Source organism: Saccoglossus kowalevskii, chromosome 11 (genome assembly GCF_978046115.1).
Source record: "Saccoglossus kowalevskii chromosome 11, keSacKowa6.1, whole genome shotgun sequence".
Classification (NCBI taxonomy): Eukaryota; Metazoa; Hemichordata; class Enteropneusta; family Harrimaniidae; genus Saccoglossus; species Saccoglossus kowalevskii.
Window position 1 is genome coordinate 29,012,960 of NC_140651.1, and position 19,552 is coordinate 29,032,511.

General features: G+C 34.4%; 1 protein-coding gene across 4 annotated transcripts in view; it reads left to right on the top strand.

Annotated features, from left to right (window-relative positions):
- The window catches only part of LOC100368832 (uncharacterized), a 70,195-nt gene extending 52,093 nt beyond the window's left edge, over nucleotides 1-18,102 (top strand). For 3 of the 4 annotated variants that reach the window (XM_085505097.1, XM_085505098.1, XM_085505100.1), the window contains 8 exons: nucleotides 53-1,091; nucleotides 2,081-2,156; nucleotides 2,802-2,969; nucleotides 5,372-5,482; nucleotides 6,017-6,288; nucleotides 6,724-9,416; nucleotides 10,929-10,960; nucleotides 15,230-18,102. In XM_085505097.1, the coding sequence (XP_085361223.1) occupies nucleotides 53-1,091; nucleotides 2,081-2,156; nucleotides 2,802-2,969; nucleotides 5,372-5,482; nucleotides 6,017-6,288; nucleotides 6,724-9,416; nucleotides 10,929-10,960; nucleotides 15,230-15,931 (5,093 nt within the window). In that variant the 3' untranslated portion in view covers nucleotides 15,932-18,102. The remainder of the gene's footprint in view (nucleotides 1-52; nucleotides 1,092-2,080; nucleotides 2,157-2,801; nucleotides 2,970-5,371; nucleotides 5,483-6,016; nucleotides 6,289-6,723; nucleotides 9,417-10,928; nucleotides 10,961-15,229) is intronic. The other variant, XM_085505101.1, reaches the window with a different exon arrangement.
- Nucleotides 18,103-19,552: the final 1,450 nt, after the last annotated feature.

A 19,552-nucleotide genomic window follows, 5' to 3' on the forward strand; every position in this document is an offset into this window, starting at 1 on the left:
CATGTTTTATCATCTATCACTAATTTTTTTGTTTTTTGATGTATTCTTTCAGATGACCTTGACTGCAGCAGTACTTTGACAAACAGCCTTCTACAGTCTGAGTCTATCTATCTCCCGGCTTCAGTTGACGACGATAACATGGATGAAAGACCAACGACGGCACCTCCTTACGCAGGTTACACTAAAACATTGGCTGAAATAATTGGAGCGCAGGAGTATAAACGACCTGCATCAGCTGCTGATATTGGCTTAGTGAAGCCTCAGTCTGGCAGAAACAGCCCTGTACTTCATGGCAGCACTGGTCAAATCAATCGCAATGAAAGTGTTAGAACTCCACTCAATTTGGGAAGCACCACTGTGGGGCGTGGCGAAAGTAAACCAGCTGTGTTAGCTAATGGAAGAGTTGGACAAGGAAGGTTTCATCCATATGATGAAAGGCCGAGTAAAGGTGTACCTGTGAAGTTGCCATCTCCAAAGAGTCCTGATAAGAACATTACTTTTAAAGCCCTCAATGAGCAGCCAATCAGACCGTTGAATCGGTCAGACAGTACGCGCAGAATTGCTGCCAAACTTATCATGACACCAAATCAAGACGCTCCATCAAAATCACCACTCTCTCCATCAACTGAGGATAGAAATACACCAGCCAGGAAACGTTCTCCTGCTTTGAAGAGAAGGAAAATGGCTTGTTCCACAGACAGCGAGCCAGTGGTGCTAAGCAGTAAAAACCACACTAAAGAAGTACAAAGCATTAAACAGAAAGCTGCGGACAGAAAACAAAAGCTACATGAGTCCGAAATGACAGTATCGAAAGATGATCCTGGAGTTATTGAACTTAGAAGAACTTTCACGAAAGAATCTCCTAAACGGAGTCGTTCGCTGCGACGCTCAATGAGAAAGCCCAGTTCAAACTTTGTTAGCCGTGTTGCCAAGAACAAAAATGTAGACATTATATCCGCAACACGGATACAGGCTGCATGGCGAGGTTATTATGCACGCAAGTACAATACCGAAATTGTGAAAGTTCGTAACACCATAAGAAACCATAGAGTAGAAGACCATATCAAACAACTCAACGCTGAATTAAAAAAGTAAGAATTACTCCTTAACTTTTTGTAGTACAGTTATGTATCTATGTTTTCATGTATGTATGCACCATGTGGGTCCATGTGAACTTTGATTTGTGGTTCTATTAAATGTATATATTAATACCACCTGCCTTGTACAACGTCCATATGATGCATACAAGTAGGTGTAATATTGTCATGTTCAATTGTAGCATTCCAAAACAGGATTGAATTGAATGCTAGTTGCTATGCATTTTGGAGTTTCATTAGAAATTATTACAAATTATTACAAATTATTATTATTATTGGTGAAAAAAAAGCATTCATCGGAATTTTTTCTATGAACTTTTTTAAATTCATGTTCATCATTTGTTCATGATCACTAAAAGCAAGACTTGATTTCTCATTTTTTGTTAACCATGTGTCAGCAACCAATGATAGCAGTGAAGCAGTTTTGACATGTACACAATTGTGAATTAGAAACTGGATAACATTTTGCAAAAGAGCAGGAAAAGTTTATTTATTAGCTGTCTGATTGTATAGTACCTGTGGGGGGGGGGGATTCATTGTTTGTATTTCACCACAAGGCTAGCACATTGCTATCCCAACTTGCCAAGATGTTAACCAAATATACCACTACAATGGTACATACACTGTACATAAACTTGTATAGTACAGGAAACATTTTTAAAATAGTCATAAAACTTGTATGAAATGCCAAAATCAATTAACAAAATCTTAAATCTTAAGTTGATTGAGTAATCGTTTTTATGAAAGAAATAATGGATTCTGTTGATTCTAAAAGAGATGCTATCGTAATCTGTATTGCAGGTACCGGTATACAATTAATGTTACATACTGCTTACGCTTGGTGTCAGTGGCTTATGAGTCATCTTTTGGATCTCTGCCAATTATATTTACGGTATTACCAGTATTGATTTTTGGTGTCATTTTCAGTGACCTTCTACTACTTGCCCTGTATAAATCAAAATATATTTTTCTCACATCTGTAGGACCAAAGAATTGTACGAGCAAGAGAAAAAGATGAGAACGCTGCAGATGGAGGCGATTAAATTCCTCTGGGAGCAGGTAAGGTGATATGTGAGATGTGGGGGCACACATGCCACTCCCCAGTTGATTTCTTGACATTAATGAGTGTCGTAATATTGAGCCTAAACATGCTAGATTAACAGTTAGACCTAAGACTTGTGTGTTTGTGTCGCCCATAAATCTATTGTTATTGGCTTTTTAAGGTCAGTGTAATGTAATGTTTTGATTCATAGCAACGAACACAACAAATGGCAGGGCAAGGCTTGATTTAGAGTTGCCAATAGACTATGATTTTGTGCTACCTTACTAAATTAATCAGTGGAAGTGCTGAATGTCAGAATGAAATATTGCTACCACCAAACACCTGTTGATAATCTATCCAGGGTTTATAATTGTGACTAGGTGTTGATGTAAGCTTGTCATGACTTTGCATTGATGGTGGGTCTCTAATCACAGATTCATTTGTAGGGTAACCTCTTTGTACCATTGTTCTAATAGAAGCACATCTCCAATAGAAGCACACATAAACTGCCAATTTTCTTAAAAATGTGACTTATTTTGAGCATAGAGATACACCAGTCTTTTACTAAAAGTACATATAAGGTCCTACCTTGAATTCCCACTGAAATGCCAGTTTATCAGTAGATTATTATCGTGTTTTTTTCCTTGTATGTACACTTGCAGGTGCAGGCACTACACCAATGGAAGGAAAACTTCAACCAAGAGGGCAAACCACAATCCAAATCAACAAGAGCAACGACGACGACAGCATCAGCCATCCAGCAAACCCTGCAAGATCCATCAGCCAAAGAAGCTGAGCTGGAAAAGAAATGCACTGAACTCCAGCAGCAGGTATCATACCTCACATGTGTTGAATTGTTGCAACAAGTCCAAGTCTCGTAGATCCATCCATCGCCCATTGTGCTGGGCAAGTGTACAATCAGTACAACGCAATTGTAAATTTGAAACATTTAACTAACTTAGAACTGGTGGTGATGTGGTATTAAAACATTGATTTTTATTTTTCTCTAACTCCAAGAAAATTAGTTCTTTAATGTGATCTACAGAGTTGTTGGATGGATGGTTTGTGAAGTATTTTTGTCAACCAAATCTTGATTTCAAAGACTTTTCGTGAGATGAATATGGCAATCAATTTAAAAGCAAATTGCAAATTTAGAGTATATTTTTACTGCTCTTTGTCAAACTAAATAAATAGGCCACTATTTTACCTAAGGAGCAAATTATTTTTCTATATTAATGAAAAGAAAAATCTGTAAATATCTAAATTATTGAAATTTTTTCATAAATTTAATACAGTACATGCTTTTCCGCATATGTTGTATTTTTTTATTTTTCCCCGAAACTTAGAAGTGAGTTTTAATTTTACTGAACACAGTATACTCATAGGAAGGTGTCTCTCCTATAGAAAATTTAATGTTTTTGTGCCCATGATGGTTCAAGTTAAAGAACTGGATGGCTAATGCATATTCTAAGAGAATACAGCTTTTTATTGTAGGGGAGATCTACTTGGCTTGGATAAGAAGCAACTTTTAAATGTATTTTCGTTTGTTTTATTATAATTTTTTTCATAGTGGATGCCAATCCAAGGTAGCCAGATTTTTACTAATTATTGCAATGTGGTTTTCATCGTTTTTCAGAAAAAAGGTTTTAGTAGTATGAGAGTCATGTGATGAAGCTTGTTTTCATCTTTGGTTCTATATTTTGAACTTTTTAAAAAGTTGAAAAATAACTTATAAAATAACTGGTAAAACACTAGTCTATGTTCAATATCTGTGGGTAAACCCAGGCCTTGATCAAGATAATAGCCATCACCAAAACATATCCAGTTGTAGAAATTGTAACTGGCTACAATAACCAACTTTAATTTGGGATATTCAGCTTAGTAAAAATTTAAGCTGGAGTTGATATAGCAAATATATTGTTGTAATAACTCTAATAAGAGCTAAAGAAATTGTATGGATAATTTAGTGTTTTGTACATATTTTGTTTGTCTTTGTGTGTTGTCAACTGTGTGTAATTATATATAAAAAACAAACAGATATACATGTATATCAGTCCTGGCTATCTGTAGAAATGAAATGCATTCATGACCACAAATGTTAGTTTGTATAGTACACAATCAAAATATGAGGGTAATAATTTATTAAAAATAAGAAACTGGTCAGGGATCTCTTTACCAATAGCATTGATAGTGGGAGTGCAATATTGATCTTATCGCTCTGCTGGAAAGTTTTTATTTCTCTTTCATTTATTTTCCTACTGTTGAAAAAAGTATTGTAGCTTTTTATTGGTCAGTTTGAACACTTATTTTCACAAAATGTTTTATTTTATTTTTTTTAATGTGCCTTTAAATTTGTAAAATTTAATGTAATTTGTGGTCAATTGGCTGATTCAAATTTTATTTTTTGATTTCTTATTATTTGTAATGCAAATTGCCCAATTTTGAAACATTTTCATTGGTTGACTCCATTAGTCTGTTTTTCAAAAATGATTGGTTAATTTAAATCAAACTTAATGGTGGTATAGCTGCTAAGAAAATCTAGCCAGTTGTACAGATTTTCCGTATGTGAAAATAAAATAATTAAAATTGACATGCAAGGTGTGGTTTGTTTGTGCACCCCAACCCCTCCTTCCCTGCAGTTGAATGGTATGTTCCATATATATAATACTTTATACCATGGTTAGGAAATTTGATATTGGCAGATACTCATTTGTAAGAAGTGAATTTATCGACTGTCAATGCCTGAAGAACTTGAATGAAATTGTTATAAGATTATTGATTTCCCAGAATCCAAGAAATATTTATATCCAAAGCGATTTACGGCAATACACCCATAATTAAAAAAGCTTCATGCTTAAGCTGAATGAAACTCTATAGCTGTATCATTACGACTTATATCCACATTATCATAACTAACATGAAATAAAAAAGTTACTTCTGAATCATAAATTTAGTTATTCCTTAATTAAATACTTTTTAAGCTAAAGCCGTTTTTCATTAATTGGTCAATGGTGCTGTCCAGTTGGGCATCTTGACTATAGAGGGCGCCATCACACAATTGGCTGTCGTCCAAATCTAGTGGCAACCCCCAGCCGATGAAAACAAAAGGCCTTTGTTAAGCGATGTCTTAAAGTCTATTGTTATCTTTATTAAATATCGCCATTGTAATCTTTTATATAAAAAATGAATTGACTAAATTGTTTTGTTGTTTTGTTCTCAATAACACTTGTAGGTTGGAGAGTTACAGGATACATTAAAAACGGTAACCAGTCAGCTGCAGAGTTCAGGCTATTCAACAACTCACAGTAGTCTAGATGCATCCGATAAGAAAGCTATTATGCAGGTCAGTCAGTCAGTCAGTCTGTTCTACTTCTATAATGTATAATCGCTTACCTATATTGTTCTGTCACATCCAGTGGTGGACAGATGACATGTACTTTGTGAATTACCCGTCTGATTGTTAGGACCTATGTCACAAAATTTACTTAATATTGATTTATTAATCATTGAAATTGTGGTTTGTTTGTTGGAACTCTAGCGTAAACATGCATACATTGTAAATCTTAGATGAAATCAATTTGTATTTTTGCTGAGCTTTGTTGTTAGACAGTCATTTAATTACAATTTGGATCTGATAACTGACTACTATTATAGCAAGTGAAATACACTGAATAAATGGCATGGTAAATACTAAATCAAATGCGTGACTCAAACCAACGTTTAAATATGGAACGACACATCTTCTACTCAGCCACTATGCATCCCCTCAAAAAATGCTTAATAATAAATTCAGAATATGTCCAAAGTGAAGAGAACCATTATAACAAAAACTGATTTGATAATTAAAAAATTGTATCTTGCTTTCTTTGATGTGCAGGTTCCATTTGCAACCATGCAAAAAGAGCACCCGGTCAAATCTGTCCCAGTATTGCCTACCGCACCACAGAATCTGACCCTGCAAGTCAAAGTAAACGGTGCCATCCTCTTGAAGTGGGAACCTTCCGCAGTGCTGGACACAGATGGAAAGAATCTGGTGGATCACAAAGTGACAGGTTACAAGATATATGTCAATGGTCATGAAGAAGGCATTGTGGAAGGGAGCGATACATGGGCCATTATTGAAGGACTTTCTGTTGGCACACTCTATAAGTGAGTTGAAAATTAAAATAAGCGAAGTAGTTATACATTTTTGTATGTATGGGTGAGAATTAGGTAAAAGAATGAATGCAAAATTACATTTAGGCCAAAAGACAAATATTCAATTTTGTAAGCAGAATTCAGTGTTCATAAAAAATCATAAATTTAATGACAATTTTAAAATTAAAATAAAAAGCCACTCGCATGTGTAGATTGTTAGTAAACACTACTGATATATTTAATTTAGTTTCAAAGTCACATTTGATAATATTACCATAACGTATTTATGAAGGGGAATTGTTGCCATACAATGTATCTCTGGGCATCAAGGCATTGAAGTTAAAGCTTGGTCTTGTCTCTATTCTGACACTTGTTCAAGATGTAACTTCCACTTTTCAGACATCTGCACTGCATTCCCTTTTAAGTACTTTTTTCATTTGTCAACAGATTTAATATTAGAGCTGTATCTGATGCTGGTGAGTCACCTGATTCAAATACTGCAATCACTACATTATCTATAATTTCAACACCATCTGAGAAAACCCAAGATAAACCAGATAAGCCAGATGAAGATGATCCATCACCAAAAAGAAAAAGCAGCAAGGACAGTAGCCCAGGTAGCAGAAAGACATCCAAAGATTCAACATCTTCCAGACGATCATCAACAGGGTCTACAAAGTCAAGTGGTAAATGTCATGGTCAGAGCACAAATGAAACTGATAAGGCTGAATATTTGAAAGATGGCGATCAGAAGATCAGAAAAAATAGCAAAGATGTGGAAAAAGAGAAGAATTTGGCAGCAGAGAGAAGGTACAGTTCAGAAGAACCAGTGAAACAGGATCTTGATTCAAGCAATCCAGTGAATGATGCTAGACAGAAAGAAGAGAAGGAATTGGCAATCGAAAAGAAGAGAAGCAAGGACGAAGCAATGAAAGAGAATCTTGATTCAAGTGATCCCGTTGAGTCAGTGAAGGATGCTAGACAGAAAAGAAAGAAGAGCAAAGAAGATGCAAAAAAAGAGAAGGAATTGGCAAAAGAGAGGAGGATAAGTAAGGAAGAAGCAATGAAAGAGAATCTTGATTCAAGTGATCCGGTTGAGTCAGTGACAGATGCTAGACAGAAAAGAAAGAAGAGCAAAGAAGATGTGAGAAAAGACAAAGAATTGACAACAGAGAGGAGGAGAAGTAAAGAAGAAGCAATGAAAGAGAATCTTGATTCAAGTGATCCGGTTGAGTCAGTGACAGATGCTAGACAGAAAAGAAAGAAGAGCAAAGAAGATGTGAGAAAAGACAAAGAATTGTCAACAGAGAGAAGGAGAAGTAAAGAAGAAGAAATAAAACCTAGTCATGATTTATGCGATTCGATATTGAAGAACGGTGAAAGGAAGAGAAAGTCAAGCAGAGAAGACAAGGAAGCAGGAGCAGGAACAGGAAGAAGAAGAAGCAAAGAAGAACGAAAGCACAGCAAAGAGGAGAGTGATGCACGCAAGGAAAGGAAGAAGAGTACAGAGCATGCAAAGAAGTTGGAACAGAAAAAAAAGGATTCGGTGATAGAAGAAAAGTTAGCAAAAGATTCAAGCAATGACGAAGTTGCGAAAGAGGATTCTCCAAAAAGGAAAGATAGGAAGAAGAGTAATGGTGATGAAGCAAAAAAAAGTAAGAGAAAGAAGAGTAAGGAAGATACTAAGCAAGCTGAAGAGAAGTTGGACAAGAAATCTTCTGTAACACCTGAAGTTGCCATGCCCTCTGAAAAGGAACAGATGATTGAAGATGATTCCAAGAAAGACAGTTTGCAGGAAACTCCTATTACCACAATAACAACAAACAGTTGCGCTGAAATATCGGCCCAGGAAATAAAAGTATTACAAGCAGATCTATGTGCACCAGGAACAGAAGCAGTTGAATCACCAAGACAAATAGATGAACCTCCAGCAGCGATAGTTAAGACAGATGCCAGAGAGCCTCTAAGTATTAATGTCACACCCAGTATAAAAGAACGTCCCAGACATTTGTGTTTGTTAGATACAAATGCTCCAGTTATGATCAGCACTGTTATTGATACTCCATTCCATGGTGCTAAACTTTTGAGTCGTTCAATGTCCCCAGATTCTAAAAGCTACAAGAAATCACGCCATAGAAGTGGATCCAAATCTCCCATTAAAAGCTCACCCAAAAAGCATCACCACACCAGGGAATCTGCATCAGAACCTAGCTCACCAACTGATCGACTGGCTCCATATCACTCCAATATCCTGTCTAGTTCATTGCCAAGTTCTTCATTGGTGTCTGATCAAAATTCAGCTGTGACAATTGAGAGGATACCTACCGTTGATGATATGACTAAAGAAATTGAATCTGGAGATTTCGAGGAACCTGTCTCACAAGCTTTTTCTGCACCCATCAGAAAAAGTGCTGAAATGAGGAAGAGTTTTACAAGACAGTTAGCAGCAAGTTTTAACGTATCACTTACTGGAGCTGTTGGTCAAAGTGTTGAGGATCCTGTTGTCAGAGATTATAAATCAACTATTTCATCTCACATGACAGAAAAGATGACAGCTGTAGTTGTATCTTTAAATGAATCTCAAGATGGAAGTGTTTCTTCTATGGACAATACACTGCGTAACAGTGATGAGATGAGCAGCATCAAATCAATTGATTTGTCAATTAGTCAGCAGAAGCAGGAAAGTCCATCATCTGCAGAAAAGATGAAATCTGATGAGATTATTCAAGAGAACAAAAATTCTGATGCTATTGTTGTTGATCATCCAGAGAAGATGGGCACTGGGGATTTTTCTTCTGGTAGAGAGGCAGTTGATGACAAGAATGAAAGTACCCAGGAACCAGAAGTCCAGAAATTCACTGTGTTGGAACTGAATAAAGAACAGGCAATGGATACCGAGGAGGACATTGATATTACTCCTTCTAAAAACCTAGCAGTTGATGTTACAGATGCTGTTAAGTCTTTTGAAAGCTCAGAAGGAAAAACAGATGAAGCAGAAGATTTTGAAGATGCGCAAGAATGGGCTCATGAAACAGGCAACAATGATGATGTGCCAGCAACTGAGAAAAACCACACAGTCAGTCCTGAAATGCTATGTGATGATGCAGATGCTGAGAATGTAATGAATCTGGAAGAGAAAGGTAACAATCATTATGCTTGTCATTTTATTATCAGAACAATTGTCTAATGAAATATAGCATTAAGTTATCATACATCTACAGAGATAAAGTGATAAACCAGTAGTTGTCTGTTGCCCATACTCCCTGCTCTGAAAGTGTCTGTGAAATGCATATCATCATCTATTCACTTTTAAAATTCATGTACTCATGAATGTGTATACTTTACAAAGCAAAATTATCTTAGAATCCTGAAGCACCAAACCAGGTGTACACAACACATCTGTTTGACACAAAATAATTATTTTAATGCCTCAAATCTGCAAATGATCTGGGTATTTTGATTGCTTGAAATTAGACATTTGACAGACACTTGAAATCATTCTCTTCTACTCTTCATTCAAGTCATTATCACATCTTGCTATGACTCATTTTTGGTGTACTCTAACTCCCCTCAGCCAGTCTGACATACTCACCCTCACTCAGCAGAATTCCTAGACCCCAAGTATGACCTGTTTCTCCCAAGAATGCCATTGTTCCCTCAAAGGTAAGCATGTACTGGGGCGCTTAGGGATGGCCTTTGGATTTTGTTTGGACTGAGTGCTGTGTAATTTTCTACTTTTACTCAAAGATTCCTCTTAAGCCATAAAAGCATGTTATTTATGCACATTTTATTGACCTCAAAGCTCTGACCAACAACTACCTGCTGCTATCCTACCAATAGCACATCAGTGTCGCTTGTATTGGGAAAGATGTTCAGGAATTCAACTTTTGTTATCATGCGTTAATAAAACAAGGCACTTCTCAGTTTGTAAAAGCAAATTGTAAACCTGCTTGCTTTAAGAAACTAACATAAAATAAGTTTCAAAAGAGTTGTATGGGACAATTGTGCAAGCCAAATCAAGGATCCCGGAGAGTAAAATTTCCCTCCAACAAGAATGTTATTATAGTTGGTGTAAAACTACTAAGAAGTTAAAGACTTATATAAAAAATTGGTTTGAGCTTTGAAATCAAAAGAATGTACAAACATGATAAATGTAGGTTTAGAATACTTTTTATATGCACAGTGCTACATGGCTAACATTGCTTGACTGTTGCTGTGTGTTTTGTTCTATCTTATCACCACCAGACTTCTCGCCTAAATATTTCTACACTTTTTCTCATATTTGTCAATATTTCTGGAAATAAACTCTAATTTTAGAGCCAATAGACAAAATTTCAGTTAATTTTCAGTTTTTACTCAAAACAAATTTGCTATTTTTGTCAGTCTTCTGAAGGAAAGTGCAGACTATAAATGAGACTATTTTGTGAATTTGTGATGAACAGAGAGAACGTGGTGAAAAGGTTAAGAAATCATTCCAGGCCAATGCATCTACCAGTGCTTACTGTAATGATACCTTTCCATGTCTATATATGGGCATATGACCTCCATCATGCATTTTGTCTGATCTTCTTGATTGCATATTAGAAAAGTATATGCATACATGCATGCTTATAAGCCTCTTTATTGTTTTTTGATATATTCCCATATTTCAGCCCACATGTCTGTTGACATCCAGCCCTCTTTGGTAAGAAGCATATTTTTCTTGTGTAAACCATACATGTAGCTTCCAAAACTAACTGCTTATGTTTTATTTTATTTTTTAAATGATACTGTAATTTACTTGTCAGTAAATAGATATTATTTTGTAATCTGGTTGTGTATACTCTAACCCGCTTAATTTTCGCCAGACACAAAGGTGTGAAAACATCATTTTATAGCCATGAAAAATGTCCCAGTGAATATTATCGTGTCCATGTTCTGTTCTGAATACCGTTATATAAAATAATCATTTTATATCTCTTTGCATGATATTATCATAAATATATGTCATGTTACATGACATTGATATGTGTTTACTCATTTTGTACAACAAAGCCAATTTGGCTCTGTATTATAGATTAAATTTTTTTTTTTCAAAATACCCAGCTCAAACTCTCTTCAAAATTAATTAAACCACAAAAGTGTCTTGCGGCGAGAATTTACTGTTTAATTTTATATATGTTGTACTGTTCTGGAATGTATTTTGTTGACAACACGCATGTGGTTGTTAACAGTCTGTTACAAACTGCACTCCATTTGCATTGTTTTTATCATAATAGTAAAATCAACAAAACATCAATTCTAAATTAGGCTGAAACAAAAGTTTTTGTTTTTCATCCCAGGGAAAGTTTTAAAAAAATGGTGTGGCTTTAAATTTAATTGTTTGGGAAATTCAGATTATTGAATACCACAAAAATAAGATATATTTTTAACATTTATAAAATAATGCTTTTGAATGAAGATTGATTTATCAAACAGAAAACAAAACTTTCTCTGCACTTAACATGGTATGTTAAAATGAAAACAAAGTGTGCAAGGGCACATGTTTCAAACTGACATACACTTTGATGAGAAACAAAATCATATTTTGGACCTTAGTTTTCAGTATGCATGTGATTTTATTTTTTTCCGCAAAATATAAAGCATGATCCTTTATTCTTGATTTACTTCTAATTCTTGAGATTCTTGTAAGCTGCATGATTTTTAGGTAGTGTTACTCTCCTGAATGTAAATGTTGTATTTGCTCTGTTAAACCTGTTAAAGATGCAAGTTAAACAAGTTGTCTTTTTATGGAGGTTGATTGATTTTTATCAGATATTTGTAGAAGAGAAATAAATAAATAGAAGTATGTTTTTTTTATTCTTGATAACATTGAAAATAACATTTACACTACCACTAGTGTACAAATGGTCTTTATATTAAGGTAGACACATACTCCTTTATACATTCAAACCTGTGTTAATGACCACCTTAATATAAAGACCACCTGCCTATAATGACCACCTTAATATAAAGACCACCTGCCTATAATGACCACCTGCCTATAATGACCACCTGCCTATAATGACCATCCTTTCAGCAATATTTTCACAGATTCGCCTTTGTTGAGAACCAAAATAATAATTAGCATTTAGTTTATAATGTAACAGTTTCTAATTTTCTCTGGTCAAATTGATTTGATTTTGACAAATATATGTGTTCTGTATCAGAATTTAACATTTTAAATATAAAATAAAGGAATTACGTTCTTGTACCTACTAATTATGGTGCAAGACCTGTAGCGGCTGAAAAGCATGTCATGTTTTGAGTTGTGTTTATGCTGCATGCTGATATTACCTTGAGGGACAATCTGCCTATTGATGTGTAAATTTATCAGAAATCTTATTTATTACAAACTTTTCCAGTCAGTTGATCCTCTTACTAAGTTCATGTACCAGTTCAAGGCCTTATAAATGTAGGGCTGGGTGTCATCACTAAAGTGGGACACTTTATAATTTCTAAACTGATCTCCGTATTAGAAACCTGTCTATTATGAATGCTAAGTCACTATGCTTACCCCATAAACATCTCTGTAGCCAAACAAAACACACACAGAAAATATACTACTATAATAGAAGTTTCAATAAAATATAGGTGATTTTGCTTTTCTATAAAATGGAAGCACTGTGGAATATTTATGGTGATATTGAAAAAAATGAATATCCTATTAATTTGGGGGGGGGAACACACAATTTTGTTTTGTTTTTAACTACTATTAAAAAGGAAATCAAAGCACTTGTCATTGTAGTACAATTAAAATTTCAATATTGAGAACATTTTTAATAATGTTGTTTGATAGTGCATGTTGATGGCTACATTGAGCTATGATTTATCTAACAACATAAATATGCTGTTTTTGTACACGTGTCTGATGAGTTCTTACAATTTGCAAAAATGCATAATCTCTTTGAAAAATAAATTTTGAAATCAGTGAAAAATGCTGTATGTTAGGTCCAAAATGAGGAAACTGTTCAACCAATACTCTTATCAAGAGAAATCAAAGTAGAGGGGGGGGGGGGGGCTTCCATAAGCAAAGAAGTGAATGTAGACTAGTTATGGAGTAAAACTGGGTACCATGCACAAGAAAGGAGATGCCTTCTCAAGGACTAGTTTGACTTATCGTTATGAATGGACATTCAGGGGCAAGTTTTTGCTTTGAATCAAAACAAATCAATTATAAAAGCCTCCATTCAAATATATATAAATTGATTGAACTTATTGTATTGAAGACAGACTGCTTTATAATAGTCTAGTCAGAGAAGCGGTGTTCACAAAATTGTTTTTTATTTGTCCGAATGAAATCACTTCTGCTCCACGACTACATCATGGCAACAATCGTATAAGTACAAAACATAGTGGTTGCTGTTTATTGTTTGATCGATTTATAGTTTGTTTTTTAAATCTGTGATCAACAATATAGCTCTTTAAAATGGATAATCATACAATGCTGGAATGCTGCCAGGAAAAATAGAAGTGGTAAAAAACACAAGATCTCCCCAGGCCAGTTGTTGCTTGTAATGTTTGGTTTGTTCAGACTCCTTGAAGTGACATTTCTACGTTTAGAATAAGGATAGACTTTAGTTTGTGTTTTTTTAAAATTATGAAAATGATCAAAATCAAATAAGTTTGATATGAGAATAATAAAAATTGTTTTAAAAATTCTTTATCATTTTGGTCTTTTAAAAGCAAATGTGAACAAATATTGCTGTGAAAGTGGTCTTTTTATCTACAAAGGTTGCTCCATACGTTATGCTTCAGCCAGCCAAAAAATTGGTCACTATAGACAGGTGGTCAGTAGCACAGGTTTAACTACTGTAATCCTTTCTTATTGTGTGAAAGCATAATTTGGTGTGTCAGTAAAAATCAGGAAATTTTTAGTAGTGAAAATTTCTCTGAGGTGCCACAGTGTCAGTGAATGTTGTCTTCGTGAATGAAATCCTGAAATGATTTTTCGCAGTGCGAATTAAACATTTTACAATACTCTCAACTGTCTATTAAGCGTATGCTTGTCGGGTATTTTTTGCATTATCGGTAAATTGAAAAATTGATGTCTAGTGTACATTTCCAGGGCCAATATGATCTTGCAGATTAAATACAGAAATAATATACCAGGGTTCAACACAAATCTTATTTTGAATCAGTCATGAAACACAAATAATATCTCTCTCATCAATTGCTGGTTGTCATTAATTACCTGGGCATACTTACCGATAGTATAATTACAAATAAACAAGGTGAGCTAGCAAGCGGCACCTTGCTTATGATCCTGTGATAAATAAATAAACACTGGGTAAAAAGCTACCATTGTAATAACAAACTTTCAATTGTTTTTTTTTTGGCAACATTTATTCGTTTGACAACAATAAATTTGGAATCCGTCCAAGCCATTATTTTCGTACACTGACCTGTTATGATAATCAACCCTTCCTGTTGAGTTATTAAATACAACTTGTCTGTTTAGTATGAAGGTTTTTTTAATACTGTTTAAAGTTTTCTACTGAACTGTTCAGTGTCCTTGTATTGCTATTAACCACAGTCTTTTTTACGGCACTTGAAGGGGAACCTGCCAAACCCAGGGATTGCACCAAAGAATCATGGGACACTATTGTTTAAGTTGTTTACAATGTTAATCCAGAAAGCGAATTTGTTGTGAGATTAGGCTTAAATTGAGATGCCCCTTCAGGTAATTTCATAAAGTTGTAAAGCAGAAATAAAACTATATCGGGGAGAATGTGTTTTTTGTATCATGTCTGTTTTTTATCTGTATCTATTCTTTTATTTTAATAAGCTATGTAAATTCAAGACCATTTTTTCACTAAATAGGCATACTTATTATAATAATTATGGTTGATGAGAGTTATGCTTAGTTGTTTTATATGTTTCATGCTATCCATTGATGCTGACGAAATATTTTTTTCTCCATGTTGTATTGCAGGATCAGACTCCTCTATGGAAGAGGTTGCTGCAGATGAAGATGGGAACGATGTCAGAAAATCAAAGTCGGACTCTCATTCCTGCAAACCAAGCTAAATCTTTATTACCTGACAACCAATCACAACACAATCTGCAATCAGAAAACAAGTTATTTGTGTCACATGTCAAAAGTAACCAATCAGGAAAGTTGCTTAGAATTTGTAGTCTTGATGTCCAATCAGAGACCAGCTTTGATAGATTTCTTGCGAACAGGAATATGAGCCAATCAGCAATCGGGTTGCATCAAAGTAGTAATTTAGATATACAGGAACTATTAGACATGTCCACTCATGCAGAGGTTGTTAGCCAATCAGGGCCTTGTTTACTTAGGGGTTCAGGAACTGAGTCACAAATAACGCATGATGGTACTTTCCAGCCAGGTCTGTCCATGACTTTTCCTGCATCATTCAAAGAAAAGAAAATTGTCCCCTCTAAAATCCCCAGAAGTGTCTCACTGGAAAAACTGAGTCCACCTATATTGACAAAACAGAGTAAAAAACAACCCCAAATGAAGTCCAGTCAGTCAGAAGACAGGTTTTCAACCACAAAGTTCAAAGTTTCACTTGGAAAAGCGCCATGGTTTTCCAGTGAAATGCAAAGCACTAATACTGCCATTGATAAAATTGATCCAAAAATTAGAAATTATGAAAAAGCTTCTCTGTAGAGAGAACGAAAAATAAACCAGTGTCATTAACCAATCAATTGCCTCCTGCCACAGAGCAGGTTGAATTAACAGCCAATGAGGGATCTTCTGACATCAGCTGCAAAACTGCCAGTTGTAATTCGCTGTCCAACATCAGTGTTGTCGACACGAATCGGATGCCAGCTCAGCTAGCCATTCAGTTTTGTTCGAAGAACGCTGCTGTGTTGTCTCGCCAACACAGAGCGTCAAACGGCCAGCATCGCCTGCCAGTGAATGTGTTGTTTCTTGTACCCTATAGTAGTCTTAGTTTTAATGGCCTATTCAGTAGTAACGAAGAAGTCATAATTTTCATAAATGATTCTGAATCTAGAAATTAGTTTTAAAATTGTAAAATGTCTGCTAGTTCATCTTCTCATTTTCCACATTTTAAATTAACATAGTCGGTTGTAACTAGTAACAATGAAAACCAAAAATCCAATTGTCGAGTAGCAAAATTTGTTAACAAGATGAGATGAAAAAAATTATTTTTTATTTCCCAATACATATATTTTTTAAAAGAATAAAAAAATAATAATAGTGGTACTTATTTTGGGCTGCAAGATGTTTGGTACCTTAGAGGATGTTCTAAGTTTAAATTAACATTTTATAAATTAAAATGTTTTATTTAATTTTAATTTTAAAGTATAATATTCAACAGCATCAAAGTCAGAAGAACAAAAATTGCTTGATGCTAATGGAAATGCTGGTAATTTAGCTGTACTTAATTGTGCTGTAAACTGGAACTGCCTCCAGGGCCTGTTGCATCAACAAAATAAAAACAAATAGAAGTTCAGTTTCTACTTTGGTCACAGAGGGCTCTCTTGTCAAAAGTCTTGCAGCCTATAATAACGTACATTTAGCTTAGTTTAAATTAAATTAGTTTTCTCTTATTTCATAAACAAAACTGCCTTATAATGTTAAACTTTTTATTTGGACCTTCAAAAATAAAGATGTATAGTTTTCTACAGGCACATGCACTGTTCTTCTATCCGTCCACTTTAAAATAGAAGTGCATAAGAACACCAAGATATACCATAACATGGTTTTGTTGATCAAATGTGGATTTGTTTTTTTCCAGTGAAGCCCTTACACCTTAAACTGTCCCACAAACTGAGATGTCACACCATTCAAGCCAATCAGCAGTTACATTATGTAACCAGTCGTATGAAACCCAGTTTGTGATTGGTTTTGGCAACATAAAGAGAGGCCTATATAATCGATCTACCCACTGAAAGCCCAATTCGCTATACTGTGATTACAACCATCAGTTTGTGTGACATAGTGATTTTGTCTAATTACTGTCAACAAAAATACTGTAAAGTATTACATTTTCAGATTAGATAAGGACAAGGACATGGACATGGACATGGAAGTCACTGTGACCTTTTAGGACTACAGTCAAATTCACTGCTACAACATTTTACTAATATTTGATGCTTGTAAATTAAAATGTTCTGAAGTTAAATTTTGGCAGACAGAGAAAAAAGGCTTTCTGTAAACTTGTAAATCCTTCACAATATGAATTTGGACATTTTAGGTTTTTTATTGTACTTGACATACTGCATGTACAGTAATAAAAACATTTAGGTATAAAATCTTTGACTACGATGTTCTACTAAATATGGCTTGTAGCCATTGTAAAAGCTCATTTCCTGATTGGTTTACTAGTATTTATGCAATATATGTAATGTTATTTTTATTATTTAATTTCAAAACAATCATTTGTAAGTTTGTATCCTGAAAGCATATATAATTGCAGATACAGGTGCTGTCATGAGGCCAAGAAAAAAAAGAGATTTATTGTTGTAATTAGCATTATAAAAACAGCACATTTGTGTAAGTATAGTCTTACATTAAATTGGCAGACTGTACCATAAAAAAGATTGAATGTGGGACAAATGTCACACTTCTACATTATTTGTAATGTCACAAAAGCGATGCCTTGCTAAAAAGCTACAACTTATTGGACAAGTCTTCACCACTTTGCTTGGAACCAATTTTTTTTCTTGGCCTTCTATTTTTTTTAAATATACTTTGCAGACATTACAACTTTAAAGAGAATTGAGATACCAAATTGCATGCTGTTGTAACAGATGATAGATTAAAAAAAAAATGTTTGTATATAGTAAATAAATCTAAAATTGACAGCCCGATGTGTTATTTGTGTATAAAACTTATTGTCACTATTTTCAATCGATATTACCATAGCAATTTTTTGTCATTCCCATTGCAATGATCTCGTTTTCCATTGTGGGAAAGATCCGAGTGTTTAGAAACTTACCATTAGTGGTAGTATGAATGAGAATAATCAACATGTACATATATTTGATAATTTATTGACGATTAATTTTGTTTTATGAATTTTATCAGCATTTCATAAAATTTTTACCAGGCTGTGTGTTTATTTCTCTAAATGCATAACTTTGTCGTATTTTTAACTAAACTCACTGGCATCAATAGACAATTTTCCATTCATTGCGAGATCTGACATTACACGTACCGGTATATGTGAAGTTGAATGTTAAAACAAGATGAACAAAAATCATCATGACGTCAAAACATCACATAGGATTCAACATATGTGAAGTATTATAGAGTATTTGTCTGCTTAATGTGCTATACACATTTGATGATGGGCATTTTTGATGAAGTACTGTAAAATGACTCATTTTCCTTGGGTTTAAATTTCACTAATTTTAGCAATTCAGGCATATTCACGGTTTTATCATTTAGATAATGTGTTCTGTGCCCTATTGTATATATTCACTGGGTTTTATTTTAGTGCATTTTCCAGTCAGCGAAATAAGCAAAATTAAAACCCAGTGAATAATTAATCCTTTTACAGTAATGATGTCTCAACATCGTATCTCTCTTCAAAGAATGGCATTTCAACATTGAACTATACAAAATTAATTTAAATTCAAGTTTTCGATTTTTGCGGCAGACATTCGGTCCAGGTCTTTAACACATTGCATGAGACCGTGCAATGAACGAAAAATTATCAATTCTACCGTCATTCATACATAGGTTATCAAGATTTAGTATATGCTCTCTTTTCATTGGTTTTTATACACAAGATTTTGATTGTAATTGAAATAGGCAACTAGCTTATTTCCCACAGTGCTTGAATATGAACGTATTCAAATATTTTTGTTCTGGGTACATCATACAATCCACTGTCTTGTTCGTAGCCAGTCATGCATCAATTGTTAAAATCACACCACTGTATGACTGGTAAATCCAGAAAAAGTTGCATTAGTTTTCTTATTTGTTTGTTTGCATTAGGTGGTGACTGCGTGCAACACAAAACCAATTTTAAACCATTATACAAGTTAATGCTGTAATCAAACCGAGACTATCATACACACCACAAACATTTTATCTGACTTGCTAACAATCTCATTGTAGGATTAGTGTTTCAGATGTATTAGCCAAGTATTAAATTAGTGTCATAAAATTACTTGGTAGCTGGATGTTTCCCAGTAAACAGCAGTTACTTTGAAGTCACCAAACTGCTATAAAATTTACGAAGTTTGAATAAATTTAAAGTGTTTGCTCATCCAAATGAATTTTATGTAGTAGAACATGCATGCCGTTTACATT